At 52.0% G+C, this 12,072-nt stretch overlaps 4 protein-coding genes and 2 non-coding genes across 6 annotated transcripts; all 6 read left to right on the forward strand.

Annotated features, from left to right (window-relative positions):
* Positions 1–92: 92 nt before the first annotated feature.
* Positions 93–2,988, forward strand: GLOTRDRAFT_72328 (uncharacterized protein; the record flags this gene model as incomplete). Its single annotated transcript, XM_007865245.1, has 7 exons — positions 93–668; positions 722–1,351; positions 1,402–2,019; positions 2,076–2,279; positions 2,332–2,483; positions 2,533–2,661; positions 2,715–2,988. 7 exons carry the CDS (start codon positions 93–95, stop codon positions 2,986–2,988), a joined length of 2,583 nt encoding a protein of 860 aa, XP_007863436.1.
* A 246-nt stretch (positions 2,989–3,234) lies between these two features.
* On the forward strand, positions 3,235–5,885 carry GLOTRDRAFT_72331 (HSP90-domain-containing protein). Its single transcript, XM_007865246.1, has 7 exons — positions 3,235–3,358; positions 3,414–3,658; positions 3,718–4,056; positions 4,113–4,414; positions 4,472–4,869; positions 4,927–5,569; positions 5,629–5,885. Exons 1-7 carry the CDS (start codon positions 3,295–3,297, stop codon positions 5,741–5,743), a joined length of 2,106 nt encoding a protein of 701 aa, XP_007863437.1. The 5' UTR covers positions 3,235–3,294; the 3' UTR covers positions 5,744–5,885.
* A 693-nt stretch (positions 5,886–6,578) lies between these two features.
* Positions 6,579–7,988, forward strand: GLOTRDRAFT_110064 (uncharacterized protein). Its single transcript, XM_007865247.1, has 3 exons — positions 6,579–6,800; positions 6,858–6,944; positions 6,993–7,988. Exons 1-3 carry the CDS (start codon positions 6,702–6,704, stop codon positions 7,446–7,448), a joined length of 642 nt encoding a protein of 213 aa, XP_007863438.1. The 5' UTR covers positions 6,579–6,701; the 3' UTR covers positions 7,449–7,988.
* Positions 7,989–8,151: 163 nt separating this feature from the next.
* GLOTRDRAFT_72333 (phosphoserine aminotransferase) lies at positions 8,152–9,681 on the forward strand. Its single transcript, XM_007865248.1, has 3 exons — positions 8,152–9,377; positions 9,435–9,445; positions 9,502–9,681. Exons 1-3 carry the CDS (start codon positions 8,269–8,271, stop codon positions 9,591–9,593), a joined length of 1,212 nt encoding a protein of 403 aa, XP_007863439.1. The 5' UTR covers positions 8,152–8,268; the 3' UTR covers positions 9,594–9,681.
* A 22-nt stretch (positions 9,682–9,703) lies between these two features.
* GLOTRDRAFT_t40 lies at positions 9,704–9,796 on the forward strand. Its single transcript has one exon. It is a non-coding gene; the product is annotated as a tRNA-Ser (tRNA).
* Positions 9,797–10,056: 260 nt separating this feature from the next.
* GLOTRDRAFT_t41 lies at positions 10,057–10,140 on the forward strand. The gene has a single exon. It is a non-coding gene; the product is annotated as a tRNA-Asn (tRNA).
* The last annotated feature ends 1,932 nt before the right edge of the window (positions 10,141–12,072 follow it).

Below are 12,072 nucleotides of genomic sequence, written 5' to 3' on the forward strand. Positions count from 1 at the left end.
CGTTTCGACTGCGCCACAGGGGACAGACGAAGATCTGAGGTCGGGAGTAAATTGCATGTCGTCATCCGGCACTTGGCCAGAGTCCTCATTTCATGGCCCTGTCCGAGCTGTCTCGCCAGTTGCGCCAGCTCCTCGACGACCCCTCCGACGCTCAGCCAGCGGCCCAGCTATCGCCTGCTATTGATGCCTTCATCCACGAATACACGACGTCCTCAGAGCCCGACGTCCTACAGACCCGTCTGGACGACGAGTTGCTCACCATTCACAAGGACCTCGTCGACCACACATCGCCGCGGCATGTGGACTCATTTCTGACCGTACTCCAGGAGTTGTCTCCGATTCTCTCCCCTTGCTCGTTGATTTCTACTTGGTTCGACATCATACTCCGCCCTGCGCTGCGGGACCCTAAGCTCCCCGACGGTACCGTCAACCGTGCAAAGGAGCTCATCTTATCAGCCCTCCAGAGAAGAACTGATGACTACTACGAAAAGATCAAAGACTTTCGGCGGCGTCTAATGGATCTATATTTGCTAGACGTTCATAACGAGATATCGGGTGAGGACGTCTTGGAATGGGCAGCCTTGGACCAGGAGCAGAGAGGGAAGAGGACATGCTGGAAACGGAACCTAGAGGACACTCTTGCAAAGTATAGCCTTGGTCAGCCCGAGGTACGTCTTTATTGTCTCGCTCTCACTCTGTCGTATCAAGTGTTATTGCTTAGGATTTCTTTACGGAAATGAACGAGTCTTTCGCCGTGCCCTCATCGCGGCAGCAATTGTTGGTACTGCTCAACTGTTGCGCATCTCAAGACTTGTTTCCTTCGCACGCAGCAGCCGTATTGGCTTCTCATCCTTTGTTATCGTCCCTGTTAATGTCACTGCTTGTAGACAACTCATCGACTGTTTGCACCAGTGGCCTTACTGTGATCTCGAAACTTCTTCCAATACTTGCAGTGCACGCCACTGATGGCTTGAAAGCGATATTGCCCCCACTTCTCGTTATCCTGGCGCGGACCATATGCTGGAAAGAAAGACGACCGCCCGTCACTCCATCTGAAGACATCGAGTCAGGTGAGAATGCGGATCAAGAGGTCTCAGAAGCTAGTTCGGTCGAAGCTCTTCCTCAGCTCCGTCCTGAGACAGACTGGCAAAGACTGGAAATGACATTCACCGCTTCATCTGCGCCTTCACCCCATCACTTCTTTACTTACGTCTATTATCTGTTCCCCTGCAATACGATCCGATTTCTACGTAACCCCATGTCCTACATAAATGGCCACAATCTGCCGAGCCCATACATCGTGCCATGGGACGAGATATTGGATGAAGACGAGATAAAAAGTAGGAGTGAGGTATGTTCCACCTTCGACGATGACCGGGATGACCAGACTCACAGTACAAGTCCATACTGCGAGGGCATGTTTTACATCCTCGCCTGCTATGGAGTGATGCAGCCGAGGAACTCACCGAGCCCCGAGTTTGGGAGCAATATCCGGTTTCTCGTATCGTAGGGGAATGCACAATGCTGGACGTTCGGAGCGCGTCGCTGGCATTGCGCGCCCGAGCTCTTGGTGACGAGGGCGAAGGCCCATCCCAAGCAGAGGAAGACCAAAATGTGGCAACAGTTACACCTCATATGATCGATCTCAGCACGACACCAGGACGCCCTCGCGTATCCTTGCGAGAAATCTTAACTACTTCTTTGGCACTCAACTCCGTCGAGGACGTCGAGATCGTCGATATGGAGCCCGGCTGGCCGCCAGAACTATTTCCTAGTGCAGGCGGTTCTCCATCCAAAAGGTCTGTATCCCTTCCTCGAGAGGGTGAAGATACCACCACGGAGCATGGGAACCCTGGTCAGGTCGTCCAGGCAATTTCGGCATTACAGAGGGAGGTGTTGCTCTTGCGGAATGAGCTCAACTTCGAGACATGGGTCAATCGGGAGAACGCCAAGCATATCGGTCGTCTCCACCAGGATCGTATACTCTCTCGGAGTGCTGAGATTGAACGTCAGGGACTGGTACGTAGGGCGACTTCCGTCGCCGCTCTGTCAACTCACCCGTGATTTGTTGTAAGCACAACAAATTGCGAGAATATAAAACTCAGGTCAATCGTCTCAGGAACGAATTGAAGCAGTACAAAGAACAATCGAACAGTGCGAAGCAAATGTACGTGAACTGGAATACCGAACAGCAGAATAAGCTCCGCAGCTTCCGGGAGAAATGGAAATCTTGGCAAGCTGAGGCAACAAACTTGCGAAATGAGAACAAAGAAGCCAAGGTACACTTAGTCGTATCAACACCTTTGCAGTAATACTCACCGGGATTGCTAGGCGCATTTAGAAGCTCAAGAAACATTACTGGGGGACGCTGCTAGGAGAGTCTTTGAGCTAGAAACTGCCACCAAGGAAAATCAGCACAAGATTGACCGGTTGCATGACTATGAACGACGGATCGACCAACTCACGAAGATGCAACGCCTCTGGTCGGAAGTTCAGTCCTCCCCGTAGTGTTTGACTGAATCGTTCCTGTAGGGATGAAGACGTGAAACGCTGCAACGAGCAGGCCCAGATAATGGAAGGGCTCCTCAGCACGTACAAAAAGATGGAGCTGCGCTTGGAAGCGTATGAGAAGACACACGCAGAGATGGAAGACAATGCACGGTACGTTGTAGCGCTGGTCGGAGGCAAGCTGTGTCTCATATGCACCGTTGCAGTGCTGCAAGCCAGAAGATTCAAGAACTAGAAGCAAGGCTGTCCCTGGCCCAAAGGGACGACACAGCACGGCAGCAGTTTGCTACAGAAGTGGAGGCTCTCAACAAGGATCGAATAATGCTGGTCCAGGATAACAAAGCCCTGAGGGCGTCCAACAATGACTTACGAGATGAGGTGCTTGAGCTAGAGCATATGATAGAGTTACTCAAGGCTCAGGTCAGTGGAAAGAGAGGCCTTGTCGCGGAGCGACCTAGTACACCGCCTTCAATGACCTAGCCTCGAGTGTTCTACACTTTGGATATATCTACAGTACGCTGTGTATGTTGTACGGCGCAAAATGGAACTTCTCAAGCAAAGATTGGACTTAGCGTTGAAAAGCGAGTTGGATGGCAGTGGAAGGTTCTCGAAGGAACCCGTGCGAAATAGCGAGACGCGTTAGGGCGACGCGTCGAAGATTCGAGAAGGAAACAGCATTTTGTGCAACGCCTATAAAGACAGAGTCCTGGTACGTTTCGTTCCTTCACTTGCTTGTCTTCCACTTGCAGTCCTTCGTGCACGCGTTTATCTCCCTTCTACTCAAAAATGTCGCAGACCGAGCAATTCGGATTCCAGGCTGAGATCTCCCAGCTTCTCGACCTTATCATCAGTATGTCTCCAGTGTGTACGCCACCGAGATGTGAGTGCTAACGGACGTGCCTCAGACACCTTCTACTCCAACAAGGAGATCTTCCTTCGCGAGATCATCTCGAACGCCTCCGATGCTCTTGACAAAATCCGCTATGCTTCCCTCACCGACCCTTCTGTGCTCGACACTGAACGGGAGCTCTACATTCGCATAACCCCCGACAAGGAGAACAAGATTCTGTCCGTGAGGGACACCGGTATCGGTATGACGAAGGCAGATCTTATCAACAACCTTGGTACGATCGCCAAGTCTGGTACCAAGGTGTGTAATGTTTGCGTGCTGTTCACGGCTCGTTGCTGACATGCTCTTCTCTGCGATAGGGTTTCATGGAGGCGCTCAGCTCTGGTGCCGATATCTCCATGATTGGCCAGTTCGGTGTTGGTTTCTACTCAGCGTATCTCGTCGCCGAGCGTGTGCAGGTCATCACCAAGCACAACGATGACGAGCAGTACATCTGGGAGTCCGCAGCTGGCGGTACCTTCACCGTCACTCTGGACACCGTCAACCCTCCTCTTGGTCGGGGTACCGAGATCCGCATGTACCTGAAGGAGGACCAGCTTGAGTACCTTGAGGAGAAGAAGATCAAGGAGATCGTTAAGAAGCACTCCGAGTTCATCTCGTACCCTATCCAGCTTGCTGTGACCAAGGAGGTTGAGAAGGTGAGCATTATCGTTTTGATAGTGTGTGCCGTTGCTCACGTATTGTGCTCCTGTAGGAGGTCGAGGACGACGAGGCTGAGGAGACTAAGGAGGGCGAGGAGAAGCCCAAAATTGAGGAGGTCGAGGACGAGGAGACTAAGAAGAAGAAGACGAAGAAGATCAAGGAGAAGGAAGTGTCGAACGAGGAGCTCAACAAGACGAAGCCCATTTGGACGCGTAACCCTCAGGACATCACGAACGAGGAGTATGCGGCGTTCTACAAGAGCTTGACGAACGACTGGGAGGAGCACCTCGCTGTCAAGCACTTCTCTGTCGAGGGTCAGCTTGAGTTCAAGGCAATCCTCTTCATCCCCAAGAGGTAAGCTGAACGGTTTTTGTTGAGTCCCTTGTCGGCCGCTAACGTTTCATGATATAGGGCGCCCTTCGATCTCTTTGAGACGAAGAAGAAGCGTAACAACATCAAGCTCTATGTCCGCCGCGTGTTCATCATGGACGACTGCGAGGAACTCATTCCTGAGTACCTCAACTTCGTAAAGGGTATCGTCGACTCGGAGGACCTACCTCTGAACATCTCTCGTGAGACGCTCCAGCAGAACAAGATCCTCAAGGTCATTCGCAAGAATATCGTCAAGAAGTGCCTTGACCTCATCTCGGAGATTGCAGAGGACAAGGACAACTTCCAGAAGTTCTATGAGGCGTTCGGCAAGAACATCAAGCTCGGTATTCACGAGGATGCCCAGAACCGCAGCAAGCTTGCTGAGTTCCTGCGCTTCTACTCGACGAAGTCCCTGGACGAGATGACCTCCCTGAAGGGTGAGTACAGTTTGGCCGTCTACGACACTCGCAATTATTAACTTTGCCGTGCCGTAGACTACATCACTCGCATGCCCGAGATTCAGAAGACCATCTACTACCTAACCGGCGAGTCATTATCGTCTGTGAAGGACTCGCCCTTCTTGGAGGTCCTGAAGAAGAAGGGCTTCGAGGTCCTGCTCCTCGTCGACCCCATTGACGAGTACGCGATTACGCAGCTGAAGGAGTTCGACGGCAAGAAGCTGGTTTGCGTGTCGAAGGAGGGTCTCGAGCTCGAGGAGACTGAGGAGGAGAAGAAGGCGCGTGAGGAGGAGGAGAAGCAGTTCAACGACCTCTGCAGTGCCGTCAAGGAGGCGCTCGGCGACAAGGTCGAGAAGGTCGTCGTCTCCAACCGTATCTCCGACTCTCCTTGCGTCCTGGTTACCGGTCAGTTCGGCTGGTCGGCGAACATGGAGCGTATTATGAAGGCGCAAGCACTTCGTGACTCGTCTATGTCGTCGTACATGGCGTCGAAGAAGACTTTGGAGCTCAACCCGAAGAACCCCATCATCAAGGAGTTGAAGAACAAGGTCGCCCAGGACAAGGCTGACAAGTCTGTACGGGACCTGACGTACCTTCTCTTCGAGACTGCCCTCCTCACTTCTGGTTTCTCGTTGGACGACCCGACGTCGTTCGCCAAGCGTATCCATCGTATGATTGCGTAAGTAACCTCTTCTCAGTTATCAGAGCTCGCCGCTGACATACGATCATCTATCATAGCCTTGGTCTCGACGTCGACGAAGACGAGGAGTCAGCACCCGCACCTTCGACATCTGAGGATGTTCCCCCGCCATTGGAGGGCGCATCGACGTCCGCCATGGAGGAGATTGATTAGATCGTTGTTGTCGTCGTGTCTGATGTGTTGTCCTTTGCTTTCTTTTGTTCATGTACTTTGGTCTCCGGTTCATCATGTAGCATTTACCATCTACGCATCTGCACTAATGCAAAACGAGCAATCAATCCAATTCACTATGGCATTCTGCATGATCCACGTCCTTGAGTGTCGCCGAAAACAGCGTGATCTGCGATTCCTTCTGAACGCGCTCTCAGACCTACCATGACTCGATCGCCTGTTCCTCTCGGTGGTCTGGCATGACTCGCATGCGCAGTCGACAGCTTGCGTGTGTGAATGCTGTGAATGGCAGGGTCCCGACGGCAGGAACGATTGACAGCCTGAGTTCTACTGTGCATGTACGAGGGTCATATCCCGCTTCAATTGTTCTATCCTAGAGGATCAACCGTTCTCCTGTGATACGGGGTGTCTTTTACGGGGGACCTGGGGTGCCCCAGCGGCGGAAGAGGACTGGAGCACCTCCGACGTCCGACGCCGGTCCCCCGCAATTAACGCGCTTGTCACGCGTCGCGACGCGACATGTCACAACACTGTGCAACGAGAACAATCCGTGTGCTCCGCCGGGGACTAAAATGGCACTGCTCGGGAAAGTGCTGGAGACGGCACGCAGAGACTGTGATCCGCCCTTTTGTGCGATGCGAAAGGCGAGGAATGGGCGGACGGATCGCGTGCAGCGGCGATGGATCAGGCTGGATCTCGGGGAGGGCCCGGGTGACTAAGCAGATTCGATTGACGACGGTTGCCTTCTAAGGGTTTCTCGCCATTTCTCCTCCGCCCTTTTCTCTATATCTCTCTAATCTTCCATTGTCCTGCCGGCTACCATTCCCCTCTCGCTGGACAATGCTCCTTTCTGTTACCCGCTAAGTTCCCCATAATAACCCCACCCGCACTCTTTGTATCTCTACTCTACTGCCCCATTCACGCCCGTCTATCGCACTCAATGCCTGCCATTGTGTGCCCCCAGCCTCGTCCTGCGTCTTCCAGCTCGGACTCGAGCCCCGCGAACCCTGCCTCGCCGAGCGGGGACTCTGCACCCCTTGTAAGCTCGATCATGTCGCGTTTTCAACCGCCACGTCTAATTCTCTCGATGCCGTAGATGGACGCTGCACTTATCACCAACGCGCCCCCTCGTCTGTTATCCCCAATTCACCTGAATACGGAGATGGATTCCCGCAATATTTTTGTGCGTCTAGTGGTGTCAATGTGCTCGCGCGTACTGACCCTTTTTCAGTATTCCCCATCCTCATGTAGCCCTAGAAAGAGGCGCTGCAGCCCTCACGACAATATGTATCGTTCCCCACGTCGCCAGCGACAGCACTGTTCGGCCGCCGACTGCCATTTCACGACCCTGGGTGTGTTTGACCGCATGTCCTGGATAACCCAGGAAGCTGCTGCCATGGACTTCGCCGAGCGGGACGTGACAGACGTCCTTGAATGCTCCTATCAAGAAGTCGAATGGCTGAAGCATTCCGAACCGTCAAGCGCAGGCCCTATCCGTACTCCGAGGGGTCTGAATCGCCCGGGTTCCACGGACTGTGGCAGCCCGGTCAGCCGGGAACATTCATCGCATCCGCGGGCATCTTTTCCTAGACACGAGTTCCTCACCCTGTCTCCGCGGACTCCCCCTCGCCGTCCCACCGTTCTCTCAGAAGTTCGGTTTCGGGGCCTCCTCCCCGTTCTCCCATGATTCACGACACTCATGCGTCGGCAGGATTCGTCAGGAATCCTGCACGATGAAGTCGACTACCCTTTTGAGGCGTTTTCCCAACACATCATACCAAGCCAAATAATCGCACAACACATTTCTCAATCGCATCAACATCATTCCATTCATCGGCTCACTGTCACCTTGTCACCTGCGTTCAGTCGCGGGTTGGCTTCACCCGGTTGTATACCAACCGCGCATCTGCATCTGACAATCATCTGCATGATCATTTATTCGTTTTTATGAACCCATCTTATTATTGATCTAATCGTTTGCATTTCCCCAGAACACTTGTAGTAATGTCTGGCTTCACGTTTCGGTTTCGGTCCTGGACTTCGTCTTCCCCCCGCTGCTCATGTCGATAATATTCTAGAGATTGTTTTGCTTTGTGAATTTGTTGTCCCTGTTGCTTCCAATCCTGTTGTCATTTATTGCGCATGTTATCGCTCAGACTGTCTTACGAATATGCATGTAAATGGGTTAGCATTTGTCCATTGTAACGCTTGTAATGAAAGATTGTTGGGCTCATGGAATTTGCTGTTCGATACGGATACCGTGCTAACCCTGGTACATCCATGTATACACAGCGCGGATATACGCGGATTTACGCTCTCCTTCAGCACACGGTTTACGTCGGCCGTGAACTCAGATTCAGAACATGTCCAATGATCGATAGCGCGACATGGTCGAGGTCGAGCTCAAGTGGGATCACTCCTTCAAGTTACACCACTTATAGGGGTCCTGACCTGCCACCTCCGCTGTGACTCGTCCTCAGGCTGACGCTGCCTTTCTAACTACCATCATGGCCGAGGGAAGAGTGCACAACTTCGGGGCTGGTCCTTCCGCACTGCCCATCGATGTCCTTGAGGAGGCCACCAAAGGTCTGCTGAACTTCCAGGAGACTGGAATAGGCATCGCGGAGATCAGTCATCGTTCGAAGGAATTCACGGCGTTCCTCAGCGAGACCGAGGATCAGATCAGGACGCTACTTCGGGTGCCCCCGACGCACAAGATTCTTTTCACCCAGGGCGGAGGGAGCGGTCAGTTCTCCTCGGTCGTCCTCAATCTGCTCGCGAGACATCACTTGCTGCACCCGGACCTCAAGAATGAGGATCGCGTTATGGACTATGTCGTTACCGGCTCATGGAGCAAAAAGGCCATGGAGGAAGCGAAGCGGCTGGGTGGAGGGAGGGTGAATATCGCAGCGGATGCTAGGAGATATTCACAGGACGGGAAGTCGTTCGATACCGTCCCGCCTCATGACGACTACATTTTCTCTGCGGACCCTGCGCTCATATACTACTGCGAGAACGAGACCGTGGATGGTGTCCAGTTCGCCGGTGAGGCTGGCTTGCCGACCTCCTTCCCGTTCGCCAAACTCCCAGAAAATACCATCCTCCCCCTTGTCGCCGATTACTCGTCTTCGTTTATGTCCCGGCCCATCCCACGTTTGGCGGACCATGCTGTCATTTTTGCCGGGGCGCAGAAGAATCTTGGTCCGGCAGGCCTTACCATCCTAATCGTCCGTCAAGACTGCTTGGTGGATGTGGATGCCGCAGCCAAACTGGGGGCGATACCCGTTCCCCTCATGCTGTCCTACAAGACACTCGCAGACTCCAACAGTCTGTACAACACTCCTCCGGTTCTGCCTGTTTACATTGCCGGGCTAGTACTACGGAAGATGAGCGCCGAGGGCGGCCTGCAAACTTATGCGCAGTCGAATAGAAGGAAGTTTGAGAAAATCATCACCGCACTGAAAGAAGGGGAGGCCAAGGGCGCTTACAAAGGTAAGGTGAAGGAAGGGTCGGTAAGCTGGATGAACATAGTATTCGATGTTCCCGGGGAAGGGCGTCTCCAACAGTTCCTGGATGGCGCAGCTCAGAGAGGAATGAAGGGTCTTGCGGGTCATCGGTACGCACTTTTATCATTTATATCTTATGGCCGGCACCCTGACACTTCCTTCCCCAGTTCCGTGGGAGGTACAGCATCCTCGCAGTGTGATCGGCCGTCCTTAGGACTAACTTGATGTTCATAGGTGTGCGAGTTTCGTTATACAATGCGATTACAGAGGAAGAGACCGATCAACTGGTTCAGTACATGAACGAGTTTGCGACCAAGACCTCGTGAATGTTGTGGAAAGTTATAATCCAGTAGAAGCATACGATCTGTAAATATTGTTTTGGACGGTTGAATTAAAGCATCTCAATGTAAACCCACGACATAGCTAAACTTAATAAGTCACTTTGCCGGAGTGGTTAACGGGATCGCCTGCTATTCAGCATTTCAGCGGTTGGGCTTTGCCCGCGTGTGTTCGAATCGCACAGGTGACGCTTTTTGTTCCCACTCTCATGTAGAGTTCAGTTCTATGAACCAACTATCCCTTCGACTTCCTATGGTGGGCCACTCGAGCGTATAATTTTCGTGTACATGCTTGGTGGCCCCCATAGCAGTCATTCATCACATACTACATACAAGCCCGGTAATGATTCGTGAATCGTAATCGACTCACGACGTGCGCGTCGCGAAGTCTTCCTTGGTTAGTCATCATAGTATTTGTCGATCAGGACAGCTATTGCATCGTACATTGTCATGCCCCATGGCTGAGTTGGTTACAGCGTCCGACTGTTAACGTAATGGTATCGGAAGGTCGTGAGTTCGAGCCTCACTGGGGCAGTATCATTTTTCATCCTTGACATCAACACTTACACTCGAGTGTAAGGAGCCTGCCTTACGAACCTCGAAGAAAGTAACCTGCCACAGGCCCGCTCCTTTGATAATCATTTCAGTTTTTTCAGGCGTCATGATAAACCCTCCTCAGTACCATCTGCGCAAATAACAACCTCAATTGACTGGGTACAAAATAATAGAGAGAGATGCCGGTGACAGTCGGTCAAAGCGTCACACACGGGTGACAGTAATGAATCCCCCGTCAATCTGAGAACGTCCAGGCGACTGGGAGGTTCGCCCGCCGAACGCGTTCGCGAACGTGTTCGGCGAATGTCTGGGCACGTGAGGGGATGCCACGCCACCTGAGCCTAGGGAACTGCCACACCGCAACTGTTATTGAGCGAGAAAGGCAATGGCGGCAATGCTTTCAATCCATAAAATACAGTTTGTTCTGCACATACTATTGTACCGTAACCAGGGATATTGATGACATGAGTAGAGTAATTTCCATGAATTTCAAGCTGTCATGCCCAATGACTAATTATATGTATACAGGGCATCTGTGGAGGCATCACATTTTCAATGCAATGCCAGTACTATTGACGGTCGAAACCGTTAGGGGGAGGGCACGGAAGGGGCTTCAGTGGGTTCGTGTGACCCCAATTGGACAGACAGCTTCGATTACTCACCACATTTTTTTACAATTACCCAGGAATTTCAATCTCACAGACTGATTACAATAGATTATAAACTTACAAGTTAAAACCCTCAGGCTATGCAGATTTTATCATAAGCTGGAGGGGTACGCGTCTGTGGCCGGTGGACAGAGCCACAGAATCGACACGCGTCCACGTGCACCGTGGTGTGGTTCTCACGTTCGCATTTGCAGTTCGCGAACGCGTTGTGACCTCCCAGTGGGGTCGACTTTCTGGTCAATCTCGTCACACATTTGTCACGCCCAGGACCCTTGCAGTACTTCCATTAAACATACGATACGAGCAGTTGGGATTGCTTTGACACCAATTGGGTGGGTGAATCATGTTTATCTATACATATCACAGTGTCCCCCAACAAGCTGATATTTTCCAGAAGGCTGTAGGCCCAGAGACCTAAGGGCCTGTTCGGTTGCGCGGGTAGGGTAGGGTAGGGTAGGGTTAAAGTACACGGATTAGGAAATTTGTGGCGTTTCGGATACAACCGAGGAAATTTCCCGTTCGCAGGTCTCGCAGAACGTGTTTGGTGGACTCAAGTCTAGCTCCAGGTCTGTCACGCACCTGTATGGGCGTCCGTGCCCGATGCCGGTAAGCCGAGCTTGACCGGTCAGTTTTAGAGTATTCGGCCAATCAGCAGAGCTGGCCGTTGCCGAAGAACCATTGCGCTGCTCAAATGAGGAATAAACGCACGTGGGTTTGAGCTCCAGAATTGAAGAAAGCAGGATCCATACATAAATAGCGCATGTCACATTCTGTGACTCAGGGTGAGAATAGACGCCAGTGGGACCGCTGGGAAACTGAGGGCCCAGCTAACCCTACCCTACCCTACCCTACCCGCGCAACCGAACAGGCCCTAATGCATCAGGCCTGTTTCTCATGGTTACACATGGGCTGTTTGGACAGTATACATCCTCCCATTCAACAACGGTAGAAGATATGACAATTCTGACTTCACAGGTGTTCTCTATGGGTTACAATTCACCTATGTAATACCAACCCACTAAGCCACCCATTACATATTAGTTGAGATTTCGGAGTTCAGTAAAAAATCTGACTTTGAGAGAACCCCCAAAATGATAGTACATTTGGACCTGGTTGGTCCCGATCTGTATCACTCCGAGTCACCTCAACTATATGATGCAGATTCTGGTAAAGAGACTATTGAATGTCCCAAACTATACAGTAGTAACCTGTGCATAGGGTGAATCCTCCAACTGCTTCATCCC

This window comes from Gloeophyllum trabeum, assembly GCF_000344685.1.
Source record: "Gloeophyllum trabeum ATCC 11539 unplaced genomic scaffold GLOTRscaffold_00003, whole genome shotgun sequence".
NCBI lineage: Eukaryota > Fungi > Basidiomycota > Agaricomycetes > Gloeophyllales > Gloeophyllaceae > Gloeophyllum > Gloeophyllum trabeum.

Coding starts and splice junctions, on each gene's coding strand:
- GLOTRDRAFT_110064 (XM_007865247.1), top strand. CDS start 6,702: ATGCCTGCCATTGTGTGCCCCCAGCCTCGTCCTGCGTCTTCCAGCTCG. Junction 6,801..6,857: donor GCGGGGACTCTGCACCCCTT/GTAAGCTCGATC, acceptor TCGATGCCGTAG/ATGGACGCTGCACTTATCAC. Junction 6,945..6,992: donor TGGATTCCCGCAATATTTTT/GTGCGTCTAGTG, acceptor ACCCTTTTTCAG/TATTCCCCATCCTCATGTAG.
- GLOTRDRAFT_72333 (XM_007865248.1), top strand. CDS start 8,269: ATGGCCGAGGGAAGAGTGCACAACTTCGGGGCTGGTCCTTCCGCACTG.
- GLOTRDRAFT_72331 (XM_007865246.1), top strand. CDS start 3,295: ATGTCGCAGACCGAGCAATTCGGATTCCAGGCTGAGATCTCCCAGCTT. Junction 3,659..3,717: donor TCGCCAAGTCTGGTACCAAG/GTGTGTAATGTT, acceptor TCTCTGCGATAG/GGTTTCATGGAGGCGCTCAG. Junction 4,415..4,471: donor ATCCTCTTCATCCCCAAGAG/GTAAGCTGAACG, acceptor TTCATGATATAG/GGCGCCCTTCGATCTCTTTG.